Below are 16,799 nucleotides of genomic sequence, written 5' to 3'. Positions count from 1 at the left end.
GGCTACTTTCCAGGTGAAAAGTTGAATTGTTTTTCTACTTTGCTGGAAACTGAAATTAGTTCTGAAATTAATTAGGCAATATCTACAGATCTCTGCTCTGTTCCATCCTCGTGGATTTTGTTTCAAGATGTTGACTTTATGATTAGGGTTATAAGATAGAAGAATGTTTTGTATGCACAATTTTTCTCCTTATTACAGAGTTAGCAACTAGTTTTATAACTAGCAAATTGTTTTATAAAGATGAAAAATATCTCTATTAACTCCACTTCATCAGGAGAACTCTTCAAATGTACTTTCCATTCCAAGTGAATATAATTCTGTAACAGTTGAACATTTAATGCTATGGGCCCACCTTCTGCAAATCTATATTACATAAAATCAAATGAACGAGCATGAGGACTAAAATGAAATACTCAGGATGGAAGTCAATTTGTTTTCTTTGTGTTATATACTATATAATTCTAGGTCTTTTACTGGTTTTCTTTACAGGGTGTATTATGTTACTCTGGTTATTCACCACAGCCTTCAAATCACTAAATCAAAAATGCTTTGACAAACCACACAAATTAAATAGTAAATCCTCACCTTCTTTTTATTTGATGCAGACACATTTGATTTAATTTGAGTAAAGGTCTTGAGTAGAAATTTAGAGTCATCTGGAGACTGTGTAATCTTCTCTGGCTTATTTATCCCAAAGTGATGCTTTTTACAGAGCTAAATAATAAAAATACTGTGTCAGTTAAAGTTGATACTTAACATTTGTCCCAACAGCAATTTTTATTTACTACCTTTTAAATAAAATTAGATTTCATTAACATGTACTTAAACTCTCAGTAAGATTAAAAATAATGCTAATATCTTCATCAGAGTACAACAATAAAAAATATTTACATCTTTCCATCTACTTCTTGCATTTTTAATTGCATGCTTTATAATGTGTTCTTTATTCACTGCAGTAACTACTTATACACATAATAAAAAAAGGTGACAAAAATCAAACCACGTATTTTGACATGTACAGTACAAGCATGCTCCACCAAAGAATGCTTGTCAATACTGAACTGCCACTAAACAATACAAATGTGGATTATAAAAAGCTCTGTTAATTGTTATGCTAGTCTTTGGAAGTTACATTGATATTTTAAATTGCTGAATAAATTCTTTTTTTAAAGAGGGAATTACTGGTTAATAGCAGTACTTCCATAGATAATTCTGCAAGATTCAAATCATTCACTCCAAAGCTCAATCTTACTTACTTATGAACATACCAGTGCACAATTCTACAGTTCTGTCCTAATTTCTCTTGTGTTTGGTAGATAAAACAGAAGTCACTTTTTTTCCCGGTTAAGTGCACTCACTTTTTCAGATTGTGTCTTCAGAAAAGACTGCAGATTATGTCTTATTTTTAAAGTGATACAGTTAAAGAATTGTGAATACAATACATGAAAGTTTCATTTTCTATTTATACACAAATATTTTTAATCCTAAAATACTAATGTATATCAGTAAGGAGAGGAATTACACTTATGGTGCCTTGTACACCTTGGTTCCTTCATCCAACGCTGAACCATTCTGAGACACTCTCCCCCTGTCTCCTCATCTTTGCCTTTGACATGGCACACCAGCAATTACTTTTACTTCTCTCTGCCTCCCCAAAGGGCAGAATGTAAATCTGTCCATAGGCATCAGTAAGTAATTACCAAAGATTTGTTAGTTCAGATCTTCAATTCTATTTACCTTGAACAAACCAAAAGGTACTAACCACCATGTTACAGAAAGAGAAAAAGCAGAAAGTAAAAGGATGGTACGTTCATACACCTTCTAGCATATCCGTTTAATTGTATCTTTAGACTGGCAATAAGTTTAAAGTTATAAAATTCCAGGATTATCTAGATTTACAGCATTATTATAATTAGTTGGCTTTTTCCCAACCTCCTACAGGGAGCAACAGTGTGACAGGTACTGATCAGTTGTGAGCTTGAGAAGCTCCCTCATGGCTAAATGATGGGGTTTTTACCTGTACATAGGTATATACAGTATTACATGTTCATCATGTGCTGCAATGTTGTCAAGTCTTGCGATTTCATCAAAAGTCATGATATTTGATATTTTTTCTAAAGCCCCAGTTCCCCATTTAGAGTCAGGTGTTTATGTGAGAATCTCAGCTTTCATTTGTAAAAAAGTTTTACACCTCCATGCATGTGAAGAGAGACTGAGAACATGATCCCTAAAGGCACAAAAATATAGAAGACGAATAAAAATACAACTTTAAAAATCTTGTCATTTTTAAACCAAATAATGATTTTGGGGGCCTGATTCATGTTTACTGAAGAATCAGGTTTGGCAATACTGAGGCACTGACTATTGGAAAAAACTGCAAGGGCAGACCAACGCAGTGCCACATGAGCCCTGCAATCAAGAACTAAATTAAGGCCCTCCTAGTTAGCGATAAGGTACACATTAGCATTGTTTACCCTTTGTACTTTGCCCAATTATATCTTCCTTGTGATCAAGTGACGTTGTCCAGAATTTATTCCAAATATACCACAATATGTAATTTCCCTTCCTTCCATGTATTAATATAGGGTATATTCATCTATCTTTTCAGAAGTAATTCAAGTCTGCCTCCCCATTTCAAGTTAGTCACACTTAAGATTGGAAAAAGATGCTAAATGAGGATGTTTGACCATTATTACACAACACCACTAAATTCCTAGCCCATAAACATATATTGCCCTGGTTTTGCGCATCTCTTTTAGCGAGCAACTTTAGAATCCCGCACCAATGACAAACTATAGCATCTGTTAAATCTCATTGTGAGGATAGAATACCAATGCAAAGTAATCAAGCTATACACATTTCACTGAAGTTATTTCAATTTACTGGGGCTATAATAATTACACTATTTCACATGCTGTAATTTGTTTTCTCACTATGATCTCTGTATACCTAGTTTACACTTCCAGAGCAGTGTGCCTTGGCAGGGTGTTTTTTCTTTTTGCTGTTGTTTTGGGTTTGGGTTTTTTTAAGTTTTAGATTAACTTAATTCACTGATCATCACGTCTCCCTGTCCTGTTAGATCCTCTAGCCCCAGATCAGGCACTAGCATTACACGCTGCCTTACAGCTCCGACTGATATGCCTCAGCCCTCTCTCTGAGAGGTCATCACCTCTCCAGGATGAATGCTCTTCTTCCACTAGATTACTTGGATAATAGAGATGGTGTAAGATTTTTTTAAGGGCCACTTTCCTTAAAACAGGGTGAAAGTAGTGTTCTCAGCTTTGTTATCTGCAAAGTATCAGACTCCTGAGGAGCAGGTTACAAAGTTTCAATAGATAAACTAAAATCCAGGTCCACCAAGAACTAAAGCAACTTAGTTTAATGAGCTAAAATACTCTCCCTTTGGGTCTTACAGTGATAGCGGATAGTAAAATATACTAGGGCCAAATAAAACTGACATTCAAATCTGCAAAAATCCTACAGATTTGGGAAACTTTTCTAGCAGCTTTGTATTTTGCTCTCTTACAAGTGGAAACTGGCTTACAATTCTAGATTGACGTACAAACAACAGAATGGTGAACAAATTCATTTCAGTAATACTTTTATGATATCAAATAAAATATCATAAAGTTCATAATACTTTTATGTCAAATGAAATATCATGAGTTACACAGATCTCTTCTAATACATTCTGAAGTAGTTCTGCAAATTTAGTATTCTGAAACTTCAGAGTTAATCACAATTTCATTGTCATCCCATGTCCTCTCTAGTATAAGAGAGCATTATATGGGAAGGAAAGAAATAAAGGATTTTACACTTAGTCCTGGTCTACACTAGGAGAGGGATCGACCAAAGATACGCAACTTCAGCTATGAGAATAGCGTAGCTGAAGTCAACGTATCTTAGGTCGACTTACCTCACGTCCTCATGGCACGGAGTCAACTTCCGCCGCTCCCGCATCGACTCCGCTTCCGCCTCTCACCGCGGTGGAGTACAGGAGTCGACGGCAGAGCGATTGGGGATCGATCACTACCCACCAATCCGGCAGGTAGTGTAGACGTACCCTTAGAAGCGACATGTTAATGACATTACCTCAAACACACACACATTGTTTGTGTATGTGTGAGAGTGAGAGAGATAAAAGCAACAGCAATATGCCAAATCTTACTATTTTTACAAAAGGTTTACCGTTGAACTAAAGTTCAAAAATGTTCCATACAAATTTGGAATCTATAAATACTTCTCTCAATCACTGGGCAATCAGTAAGAGAGATTATTTATTAGAGACTTTTTCCACAACTCTCCCCAGTTGCTTAAGCACACCCCATCTAGAGCTCTACTCTTGTGTGCACTAAAGTTCACAGCTGAACCCTTCGGGAACATTGTGACAGTTAGAACGAGTAACAGACTTTGCGAAGGCACTTCTGAACTACAAATACTTTACTCTGACAAAACATAAGCGATATACAGATCTATGGACAAATAATACTTGCATGCAAGACACTCCCTTGGTTTCCTCAGCCCTACTGAGAGCCCTTTGGGTCTTAGCATCCTTCCAGGAAGGTCTAGTCCTTCACCCTGTGACAGGTTGTCCCCCGCCTTTAAGATGCCACCTGATGTGCTGAGATACCACTGAGCCAGCCTGTTCTGCCAGTCTGGACACCCTTTTTACCTGTCTTGCTGAGCCAGCTTGCCTCCTCCAGCACACACACAGGCATGGCCACACCCAACTGCAGAATGACACAGACACTGAGGGTATGTCTATACTACCCGCCGGATCGGCAGGCAGCGATCGATCCAGTGGGGGTCAATTTATTGCATCTAGTCTAGACACGATAAATCGACCCCCAAGTACTCTCCCATCGACTCCTGTACTCCATCGACACGAGAGGAGCAGGCAGAGTCGACAGGGGAGTGGCAGCAGTCGACTCACCGCAGTGAAGACACCACAGTGAGTAGATCCAAGTACGTCGACTTCAGCTACATTATTCATGTAGCTGAAGTTGCGTAATTTAGATCGATCCCCCTCCCCCAGTGTAGACCAGGCCCGAGAAGACTCAGCTTAAGTGATTTGCCCCAGCACTCAGGTGTCCACCTCCCTTAGAGTGCACACCCAAAGGTATATTATGAAATCCAGCTCCTCCCTCAATGTGGAGGAAGGTATGCACAGCCTCTTTACCCCCCGCACCAAATTATAAATTGCACAAACTGGGTTATATTATAAACAAGAAATAAATTTATTAACTACAAAAGGTGAATTTTAAATGAATATAAGAGATAACAGACAGAACAAAGCAGAGTACCGAGCAAATAAAACAAAATATGGAAGCTAAGCTCCATATACTTAAGAAACAGGAAACAGGTTAGTCTATAAAGTGCCACAGGACTCTTTGCTGAGGTTACAAATTTTTTGTAATTTGTTACCCTAAATGTTATTTTAGGCAGGTTGCAAAGTTTCTGTAACTTAGAGTTCTAGTTATATTTCTTTTCAGACTGGACCCCCGTCTCAATCTGGACTCCCCGCTTGCCTGCCCTTTCAGGTGTCTTTAGCAGTCTTTCTTCTTGGGCAGACAGGCCATGGAGTAGAGTCCCCTTTGCCTTCCTCCCCGCCCTTAAATAAGATTTACATAAGGCGGGGATCCTTTGTTTCCCAAACTTGACCCCTCTCTTTCCTTTTAGTGGAAAGTTACAAGAAGTCCAAGATAGTGTTTAGTATCAAGTGACAAGACCACCTGACCTAGTAGTGTCAGAGTTATGTCCCATGACATAACTCCCAGGAGGGAGAGAGATTAGTATCTTCACAATCTTGTTGTTCTTTCCTAATGGCCCATCAAATCTGATGGCGTGTCGTAGTGGGTGGGTGCCTTCCCAATATACACCCAGTTGTAATTGTTACGTAGCCATATTCCTAACTTTAGATACAGAAATGATACAGGCACACAAGTTGGATAATTACATTCAGTAAATCATAACCTTTCCAATGATATCTTACATGAGTCATCTTGCATAAAGTACATCTCAGTTATGTCATATTCAGATCATAAGTATATGGATTGCAACATCACAACCCCTACCACTACCGTCCCCCCGTACACACAAGTCTCTTTTTAACAATAGATTCTAAACACCTTGTCTATTCCTGTCCTTCCCCTGGGTTTTTTCCATTTTCTACTCCTCTGCGTTCATTACAGCAGTTAAGAATCATTAGCAAGCCCACAGTCTTTAGCCAATAGTCTCCACTGTCCCCCCCTTGGACAGGGACAAAAACCTGGTGTCTTGACACCCATATTGTTTAAGCATCAGTGATTAGGCTATCTAGAACTATTGCCTGCCTTCCTGCACGTGTGTAAAAACCTCCAGGACTACGTTAACTCCTGGCACCCGTGTAGCAGACAATATGATAGTAAATTTAATAGAGCTATACATCATAATAAAAAAATACAGATGTCCCCCAGTTCATCACAAAGTTGTTTCCCCGTTAGATGTATTGGTGAACTGTTCCACTGAGACAGAGATATTTTGTATAGGGTTTTCAAACAAATTTTCTCTCATCACAGCTTAGACTTGTATCTCTACATCATGATAAGGCAAAGAAGATATCTACAGTTCCTCATGAAATCTAGTGAACTATTGCTTTGGGTACCATGTTGCAGCATTACATTTCAAAGCCACCTTTTTCTAAGCATTTGAATAATCAACATCCAAACTGAAATTAAACACTTTATACATTTATGTCTGACAGGTAGTTATGACTGAATCAAAGGCTTACAAACTCAGTCCTTTATTTTGCAGACCATAAAATTACCATCTGTTAACTGTCATCCGTGCACTAATTATTCATGCTACAAGTCAGAATGAAATCACTAAACCTCAGATTATTTCAGAGAATTGTTATTGTACTGAACTTTTTTACAGAAATCTTAATTTAAACATCAGGAAGGCCAAAAAAAAAAAAGTTTTCATAACTAGATGTGAGAGCAATATCACTTATTCAAGTAGGAACATAAAAACCATGGTTTAATTTCCAGTTGACATAAGCCATTTTGCTGTTCAGTGATTAGTGACTTCTGCCAGATTAAAACCCTGTCCTAAATATGAAAGGCTCCATATATTTCAATGAGCCATCCAGTCCACCCACCTTTTTATTTGTTTATTTTTTTTAAACAAACAACCTGGTCCAGTTTATGTAGACTAGGTCTTGTAAAATTCAGTAAATCTGTGTCTTTTCAGGGATTTTCTGCTAGTTAGCAATTAGTTATTTCCATAATCTCTTGTTTAGAATGGAGGTAAATAACATCTTGTTTCTAATGAAATTTCATCAAGGAGAAAAAAAGAAGACTATAGAGTTTTATTATTAATCTTCAAGTCTCCACTACAGATTACCAAGAAACTGAATAAGCTATATAGATTCCTTGACAATTATCTGGGTGTTTTCTTCCACAAATTTTTGTGACAGAAGAGTGAAATTTTGATTTTTGATGGGTGATTATTAATAGTATAGTTACCAGATACTATCCTAGTGGGAGGTTTGTCAGCAACACCGGATGCACATATTCATGCAGTTCTACTCCTATTTCTGCACAACTTGCTAGAAGACCATGGGCGGGCAGGAGCTAATAATGTAGAAGTAACACACTCAGACCCCAAAAGGGGGTCTGACAGAAAGAGTGCTTTGCCACACAACAGCAACTTCCCATAATTGTTGAATGAATAATTCTTTAAAAGATTTCATTTCCCAGTTAGTTATAAACCTTAAATGTCAATACACCTTAATTGTATTGACATTTAAAGAATACATTCTGGATTTGTTAGACTGGAGCATTTCTTACTAACAAGATTAGCTCTATAGTTCTGAAGATATCCTATTGAAAACCACAAAATAAGCATGAACATCCCCACTTTTATTTAGTGTGTGTCAGTCATTTCCCACTGAAGCTCCTGATGATCTTACCTTTATAGGTACTATCCTCCCCTCTGTATCTCTGCAGTGAGGGTAGCCTGAGCCTAAAGGTGGTGTGAATTTCCCCTCTGTGGCTTACACAAAAGCCCCCACAATAGTTTCAACCTCTGCAGAATTTGAGGAGACTGACAATCTGATCAGATTACTCTGTATTCTTTTCCTCCCAACCTACAGTGAAAGTTAATACAGTCTGAGGGTGTATTTAATTTGTACAGTTTTCCCTCGTTTCTGTGAAGTCCCCTTTAGAAAAGTCCTGGGGCAGACATAGTAAGAGACGTTTGTGTATGAAGGACTCCTACAGGAGTCATGATCACCAAAGCAAGTAGGACTGCATGTCAGAGTGGAGGCAATGGGCATCCATGCCAACATCTGTCACCTCCTATGCATCCCAGGGGATATGTTGGTCCAATAAAAGATAGAGAGACAAGGTGTGTGAGGTACTAAGACTTTCAAATTAGAAGTTTCCAAGATTTTAAAATCATACCTCCAACTCCAGATCCTGAGGGTCTGTTTCAGAGAGTGGAATCACTGCAATTTTGGTTATTTTGCATACTTCATGGCCTTCTGGAAGCTTGCCAATCAATGCTTTCTGGCGAATGAGAAGTAGCCACCATGGTAGATCTGGAAAACATCAGCAAAATCTGTTAGTGTCACAACAGAAAATAATTAAACCATATTCACTGAGAGGACACTTAATCATATTAAACCCAAAACCTTACTCCTACCTTAAAAATGTTATAATCTCATAGGCCAATTCCCTCCAGATTATCCTGATCTTTGTGGGAAGAAAAAACCCTCTGCTACTCTACCACTGAAATATTAAGGAAAGTCACCATGTTGTGGGATAAGCTATTAAGGGAGAGGGCACCACTGCTTCACCGACAGCAATTAAAATGATCCCAGAGTTATGCACATTCCTGCCAACATCAATAATGCTAGTGCACATTCAAAACAAGGTCAGCCAATTTGATTTCTGTATCATTAGAAACAGAAAAGGAAGAAAATTGGAGTTCACTGCATGGAAAAGTCAGCTAGCAGGGAAAAACTCTCCCACGAGGCTGTATCACACAAAAATGGAAAGTAAATAAAACATTTAAACACAGCTGCTGTGTCCATTTTAAATGGTCGTAATGTGAACAGATCATTTCAGTACACAGACATGAACACTATGCCCTAAAATCAGGTTTAATCAAATTATAGAGCCTGTATTTTTAATGTGCATGTTAACCATGGGGATTAAGAGACAAAAGCTTAGTTTTGTAATGAGGGAAATATTAGTTATACTGGCACCTAAATAATCTTTGCAACAAAGAACTGTGTAATACCTGACACCCATGTGAAGCAGACAGGTTTATCATACCCTCAACAATTCAAAAAGAGATCGGGAACTAGACAGAAGTTAAGTGGCATACACAGGCCTCCTAAATTCCTGTCCATGGTTAATCCATAAAACTATATTGTTACTGTTTTAACAACAAACCAAAAATATCAGACTAACTCCATTCTCTTGTCCAATATGCTGTGTTTTGTTGTTTGTTTTTTATAAACACACACCCTCGCTATTTGTTGGACTCAACAATCTCTAGTTCTTAAACTCAACAGTTAGCAATAGTAACAAGACCAGAAAAGGCAAAGTATCATACACAATAACATAGAAACGTTAAAGACCCATTATTGTAAATGGACAGTTCCACATTTGGAAAACTTAACACCTGAATGTTGGCAACCTATTTAGCAACTTTATTGCTATTGAATTTCTTTCCTTTCTTAGATATATTTGGAATCTCCCATGTTTTCTCCTTAGCTAAACAGCTACTTTTTTTTTTTTTTTTTCTTTTTTTTTTTTTTTTTTTCTCTATGGAACAAAAAGGATACATCAAAATTAAACAAAGATTATCAACGGTATTTTTTTCCGGTTTCTATAGCATGTTTTCAATGCAGAATTCAGGATTTATTCCAGAGCTGTTTGCAGTTTTCCATGAGCTGCCATTAAAAATACCCTACCACATCCCAAAACCAGGATGATATATTTACTGTTATCTAACTCCTATATCTGAATGGTAGGAAAAGAACTGAGTTTAAAAACCCCTGAAGTTTATTAACGTTAACCTTAAATGGGAATCAAGTATCTAGGTCCCTTCTCTTACTATTGCATTATCTCCTGTACCATAGTAGTGTTTAATCATTTTCCTTTCCAGCAGACAGCATCAGGCTGCCAGCATCTTCACTGGTAATACTGGATAACTCAATAAGTGAGGCAGCATCTCTTTTCTTCCCATCATTAAATGGAAATTTATCACTGATGTCACTGAAAGATGGGATAGACAAAGCACTTGGGAATGTTCTGTAGTAAAAACTCTTTCTGGAAAGGGATGATCCAATTGGGGTTTTTTTTTGTTTCTTCTGTAAGGAAATGAAGTTTTCCTTTTAAAAGACCATGTAGTAACCCTCTCCCCCCATACACATAAAAACATAGAACAATTAAGGTATTGCATTTAATGAATGTTACCATTACCAAAAAGATGGTAGAGGTTTTTTCTGTTATTTTTAAAAATTTGGTTTGGTCAGCTGTGTTTTAAAAGAGGGATTGAGTGGTTAAAAACAGACTAAAGGAAGTTGAGCTTGCTTAAGACAACATTAATAAATCCTATGTAATACCCAAGAGAACAAGATATACTGCTGAATTTAAAATTATATCCTGATCATGATGATATGCACCTCACTTTGAAGGTTATAAAACTAGACGCTGTGTACGGCACCTCCTAAGTAAACACACTGACTAACAAAATAGTAGGAACAGATTATTTAATGACAGACCACAGCAGACAAAGCAGAAATTGTTTTGTGCACTGAAGTTTGTCATGGCTGTACAAATTTCATCTTTATAAAGTATTTTATCAATGTTTTTCTGGTATTATTTATCTTCAAAAGTAATTGTGTAATTGTGCAATAGATAGAGAGGGGATTAAACAAACTACCAACACAGGGGAGATTTATCACTTTCCTATTTAGAGATAGCCAAACTATTGATTATTATATTCTACTCTTACATTCCATCCTTATTAAGTTGTTAGCCTACTAGCTTTACCTTCGAAAACAAGTTTCTTGGTTCCCAACAAGAATAAATATCAGAGAGTATTGTTTCCTAGAATTAGTATGAGCGTGATGTGAAAACTATGGCTCCATAGACATCAGAATCTCTGTCTAGACCCTACACAAGTGGCATGGGGAAGGAATCCACCCTCTAAGGCAGAGGTTCTCAAAGGTGTGGGGGGGGAGAAAAAGTATTGGGGGGGGGAGGTGAGAAGCTTGGAGGCGGGGGCTTATTGCACGTTTTACCCACAGCAATGAATAACTAGCAAAGCTGATTCCTCCAGATATACTAGGTCCTCAGATGGTGCTGTGCATTTGACTCTAGATGGCGTTGTGCATTTTGATGGATTTTTGTATAATGCTATGCAAGCTTAACAAAGTCGTTGACATCTCTATGTTAATACATTTGCTACGACGCAGTGTGCACATTTAATTGTAAGCAAGGACCACAATCAGAGTTTTGCTTTTGCGCTTATTACAATGGATCATTGGCTAATTCGTGCAATAGAAAAAACCCAACCAAAATGAAACACAAAGGAGTCTAAACTGAGTTAAGTGAAGCACCACCGTAGCACATATCAGCATATGTACTTGTGTGGTGGTGGGGGAGGGAGGGAGGGCAGGCAGTGGGGAAAGGAGGAAGGACATAAACTAGTACAGACACAAAGAAGGGGGGCATAATCAAATAAGTTTGAGAAGCACTGCTCTAAGGCTTGAGCTAAAGGATAAGGATAAATTGGAAGCACTTTTAGGACTTCTATTTTCTCTTAGTCCTACAACTAAAGGGTAGACCAGGGCAGAAAAAAAACACTCGAGCAATGCTACAAAAACATTTTAAAAAAATACAAAGGAAGAAAACAAATTACTTTGCAGGGAAATCATTTAATTAAAGGTATTTATACAGAATAAGTATTTAAGGGGGGGGCAGGAATAATTTTGGGCATTGTACATTGTTAAAGATATTGAACAAAAGTCAATGTTTGAGGTCCAAAATTTGATCTACTGCACAAGTGTCTTCCAGACTCAAAATCTAGATGCGTTTGGGTAGATTAAACTTTTTTCATAGAAAAGCATGTTTAGAAACTCATAGCATAGAGTTTTGTAGATTCCCATGTACAGAAAAGAAAGTTGACTTCCTGGCCAATTTCTATGAGATACTGTATGTATGCCAGTCTTGCTGTCTATTGACTGAAGAGGAAGGCACCATAGAACTGTCAAAGCAAAGATACTCCTATAAGCCAGATATAGCCCAAAACTTCTGGAAGTGGTGTTGTGTTATATCAGTACTGCTGTTCAAGTGAGTTTAAAAAGCAATCAAGGATGAGGGATGGTCACAACCACTGAAGAGGCTCTCCTAAGAGTTACTGACACAAAGAACAGATCTGTTTGCACAAGGCTAGAGCTAAGCACTGACTAGACCTGAAGAGCACTTCCTTTTTCCTGTGCTGTTCTGCATTAACAGCCTCTGGAGAAGTGGCTATACCCCACATGGCCTTCCAAAAAAGATGAAGAGTAGCAAAAAAAAAATTACACTTTTTAAAAAAAGAAACTGAACTGCTATATGACAAAATTAACATTAGACACTTCAAACAGGGATAGAATTTCCACTTAAAATGGAAGCTCTGTCACTCTAGTAAAAAAGCTGTACACTGGAGACATAAGACAGGCCAGATCTTAGAAATAGATCTGCATTGTAATTGATAGCCCTGCACTTAGTCTCTGGGCAGCTGCACATGCAGCCATGCCCATAGCAGCGCTCCCCCACCCACTCACACAGTGCGTCATGCCCGCAGCAGCCTCCCACTCACGCACACGCCTGGGCGCCCCCTGGAGTCGCACCTTCATGGCGCCCAATATAGGATCCTGCCAACCTGCCACCCCCTCAGTTCCTTCTTGCTGGCTACTCCGACAGAGGGTTAGGAGGGTAGGTATTGGAATGGACATGAACACATCTCGAAGAACAACAGTTACGAGAAGGTGAGTAATCATTTTTTCTTCTAGTGCTTGTTCATCTCAATTCCAATCAGGTGACTCACAAGCCCAAGTTCAGGAGGTGGGGTCCGAGTCCTCCGCTGATTGGAGCACCGCTCTTCCAAAGGCTGCATCGTCTCTGGCCTGCTGGGTGATTGCATAGTGTGTGGTCGAAGTGTGCACGGAGGACCATGTCGCTGCTCTGCAGATTTCCTGGGTGGGAACCTGCGCCAGGAACGCCGTTGAAAAGGCCTGAGCCCTGGTGACGTGTACAGTGATCGAAGGAGCAAGCACCCTTGCCAAGTTGTAGCACTCATGAATGCAGGATGTGATCCATGATGAGATACATTGAGAGGAGACAGGAAGACCTTTCTGTCCGCCACTGCCACAAATACCTGGACGGACTTTTGGAACGGTTTCGTTCTCTCGATGTAGAAGTCTAGCACTCTGCGGACATCCAATGAGTGAAGCCTTTGCTCCCTGCCACTCAAGTGCAGCTTAGGGTAGACTACAGGGAGGAAAGATGTCCTGGTTGATGTGGAACTGGGAGACAACCTTCAGGAGAAAAGCCGGGTGAGGCCTGAGCTGAACCTTGTCCTTATGGAATACAGTGTAAGAGGGCTCTGATGCTCAGACACCCTCCATCTGAGGTTATCGTCACCAGAAATGCCACCTTGTATGAGAGAGAGCGAGAGCAGGGAGCACATCGCCCCTCTACTCCTGGATGGAAGGCAGAGATGGCAGTCCAGTGAACTCTTATTGACAACACAGACAATCTCTTCTGCTTGAGGTGGAGAAAATTGTCCAGTATTAGTGGCACTGAGATGAGTGTTGGAGACGAATGGTGCTGAGCCGACCAGATTGAAAATCTCTTCCACTTGGCAAGGTAGGTAGCTCTCGTGGAGGGTTTCCTGCTGCCCAGGAGAACTTTTCTGACTTGATCAGAGCAAGAAAGTGCCATGGGTTCAGCCATGGTGCCAACACGGCATGAGGTGGAGCGACTCGAGGTTCGGGTGTTGGTGACGAACGTGATCCTGAGTTATTAAGTCCAGGAAGAGCAGCAGGTGACTGGAGCTTCCACGGACATTTCCAGGTGTGATGTGTACCAGTGCGGGCAGGGCCAGGCTGGAACTATCAATATCATATCACCAAAGTTCATTCCCTCCGAATCTTGAGGAGCACCTTGTGAACGAAAGGGACAGGCAGGAACGTGTATAGGAGACAGCCTCCTCATGGGACGAAGAATGCGCCTGTGATGGAGCCCAGGCTGTGATTCAGGAAGGAGCAGAACAGCTGACACTTCCTGTTGCATAGCGTGGCAAACAGGTCTATCTGGGGAAAGCCCCACTGATGAAAGACTGAGTTCACTATGTCTGGATGAAGGGACCAGTTGTGGCCGTGGAACAAACTACTGAGATGGTCCACCAACTCGTTCTATACTCCAGGGAGGTATGATGCTTGCAGGTGTATTGAGTGCTCTACACAGAAGTCCCAGAGCACGAGGGCTTCCTGGCAAAGGGGAGAGGAGCTTTCACCCCCGTTTGTTGATACAGAACATCACCACGGAGTTGTCTCTCATGACTGATACATATTTCCCTGCTAGGTGGGCTCGGAAAGTCTGGCATGCCAGGCATGCTGCTCTCAGCTCTCTGACATTGATGTGTAGAGCAAGAGCCGCCTGAGACCAGAGGCCTTGCATTCTGAGGTCTCCCAAATGTGCCCCCCAGCCCAAGTCTGACGTGTCTGTCACTAGCGAGAGGGATGGCTGAGGGCTGGTGAAGGGGATCCTTGCACATACTACCTGCAGGTCGAGTGAGCTGAGTAGCGGGCAAGGCAGGGTTACAATCCTGTCCAAACTGTCCCGGGCTGGCCGATACACTGATATTAGCCATGACTGAAGGTACAAGTAGCCAGGTGTCCTAGAAGTTTCAGGCAGTTCCATGCTCCGGTGGCAGGGAACCACCTGAGACCTCGAATGATGTCGCCAAGGGCTTGAAATCTCACTTTGGGAAGGAACGTCCTGGCCTGCAGAGCCGTAACTAGTTATTTTTGCGCCCGAGGCAAGAATATAAAATTGTGCCCTCCCCCAGGGCCGGCTCTTCGGTGGCAATTCGGCCCTGGGTCCCTCAGTCCCTCTCGGAGGGAAGGGCCTGCCGCCGAATTGCCGCCGAAGAATGAATGAAGTGGTGGCGGTAGAGCCTGTGATTTTGGGGGGGTCTAACTCATGATTTTTGACTGCTTGGGCTGGTAATGTTGCTTCCAAGATGGTCTTTGGTTCCAGTCCAGTTCCAATCCAGGAAGGGACTCACAGGTTAAGAGAGGAGGGAGGTGCTGGATATCAGCAGTGGCCACTAGGGATCAGCATGTGTCCTGAGAATGCTGGGAGTTCAGGTTTGCAGGGCAGGATCAGGGGTGGCAGGTTTGTAGAAATTTTGGTGGTGCCCAGAACCCGCCCCCACCCAAACTCTGCCCCGCCACCCGCCCAAGGCTCTGGGAGGGAGTTTGGGTGAGGGAGGAGGTCTGGGGTGCAGGCCCTAGGCTGGGGCAGGAGATTGGGGTGCAGGCTCTGGGAGGGAGTTTGGGGATGGGAGAGGTGCAGAGGGATGGGGTGCAGGGGTGAGGGCTGTGGGTTGTGGCTGCAGATGAGGGGTTTGGAGTGTGGGAGGGGCTCAGGGCGAGAGTAGGAGTGTGGGGGGTGAGGGCTCTGGCTGGGACTGGGAGGTTTGGGGTGTGGGAGAGGATCAGGGCTGGGGGGTGAGGGCTCTGATTGGGTCTGGGGATAAGGTGTTTGGGGTGCTGGAGGGGCTCAGGGCTCGGGCAGAGGGTCAGGGTGTGGGGGGGCTGAGGGCTCTGGCTGGGACTGAGGATAAGGTGTTTGGGGTGCTGGAGGGGCTCGGGTAGAGGGTTGAGGCTCTGGTGTGGTGGTGAAAGCTCTGACTGGGGGTGTGGGCTCTGGGATGGGGCAGAGCTGGGGATGAGTTTGGGGTGCAGGCAGGCTGCTCCAGGACAGGGGCCAGAGAAGACTCCCCCCCCCCCAGCCCTTTCCCTGCCAGCAGCAGCGAGTTCTGGGGGAGGAGCCCCCCTTTCCTGCCCCCCCAGCAGCACACTCACCCCCACCACTGTCACTGCATGTGCTCCTAGGGCCCCTCTTAGGTCCAGGAATCTCCCTCGCCTCCCCTGTGGTGGGTGCCGAGGGGTGCTGCGTCCGCCTCCTCCCCTATAGTTGTCCCTGACTGTAGCCTCACTGGGGGTGAGGGATGGGGCTGCCTCCTTGCCCAGCATGGGGCAGGAGCCGTGACTGCGGGCGGGGGGGCCCCCCTGTGCTGCTGGAGGGTCCTGCCGGTAAAAGGGAAAGGCCGGCTCAGAGTCAGTCTGCCCTGGCAGTTGAGTTGGGGGGCACTAGGACCCTGCGGCAGCAGTTGTTGCAGGGAGGTAGCATGAAGCAGCTCTGCTCCGGGGCCGGAAAGGGGGGGGGGAAGCAAGTCAGGGTCGGGGGACACTCGGGGGAGGCGCGGGGGGGGGGCGCGGGGGGGGCCCGGGGGGTGGAGATGTTCGCGCCCCCGGGGTTTTTTTTTTTTTTTTTTTTTTTCTCTCCCCCCCACTTTCTGCGCCCCCCCGACTTTGTGTGCCCGAGGCAAATGCCTCACTCGCCTCGCCCTTGTTACGGGACACTGCTGGCCTGTGTCGAGTCCAGTTCCATCTTTTCGAAAAATAATGCCTGAACTTCAAAAGGGCAGGTCTTGGATGGTCTGCTAGACTTCACGAGGTAGACCAG

At 42.4% G+C, this 16,799-nt stretch overlaps 1 protein-coding gene across 2 annotated transcripts in view; it reads right to left on the bottom strand.

The window, feature by feature from the left end:
* INPP5F (inositol polyphosphate-5-phosphatase F) overlaps positions 1 to 16,799 on the bottom strand; it is a 94,034-nt gene that overhangs the window by 40,846 nt on the left and 36,389 nt on the right. The window contains exons 3-4 of one of the 2 annotated variants that reach the window (XM_024206243.3): positions 8,445 to 8,581; positions 586 to 714 (exon numbers count right to left, since the gene is read on the bottom strand). In XM_024206243.3, coding sequence (XP_024062011.1) covers positions 586 to 714; positions 8,445 to 8,581 — 266 coding nt within the window. The remainder of the gene's footprint in view (positions 1 to 585; positions 715 to 8,444; positions 8,582 to 16,799) is intronic. The other variant, XM_024206244.3, reaches the window with a different exon arrangement.

This window comes from Terrapene carolina, unplaced genomic scaffold, assembly GCF_002925995.2.
Source record: "Terrapene carolina triunguis isolate 2854851 unplaced genomic scaffold, T_m_triunguis-2.0 Scaffold95, whole genome shotgun sequence".
NCBI lineage: Eukaryota > Metazoa > Chordata > Testudines > Emydidae > Terrapene > Terrapene triunguis.
The sequence above is the reverse complement of the archived record's forward strand: the minus strand, read 5'-3'. Positions and strand labels throughout refer to the sequence as shown.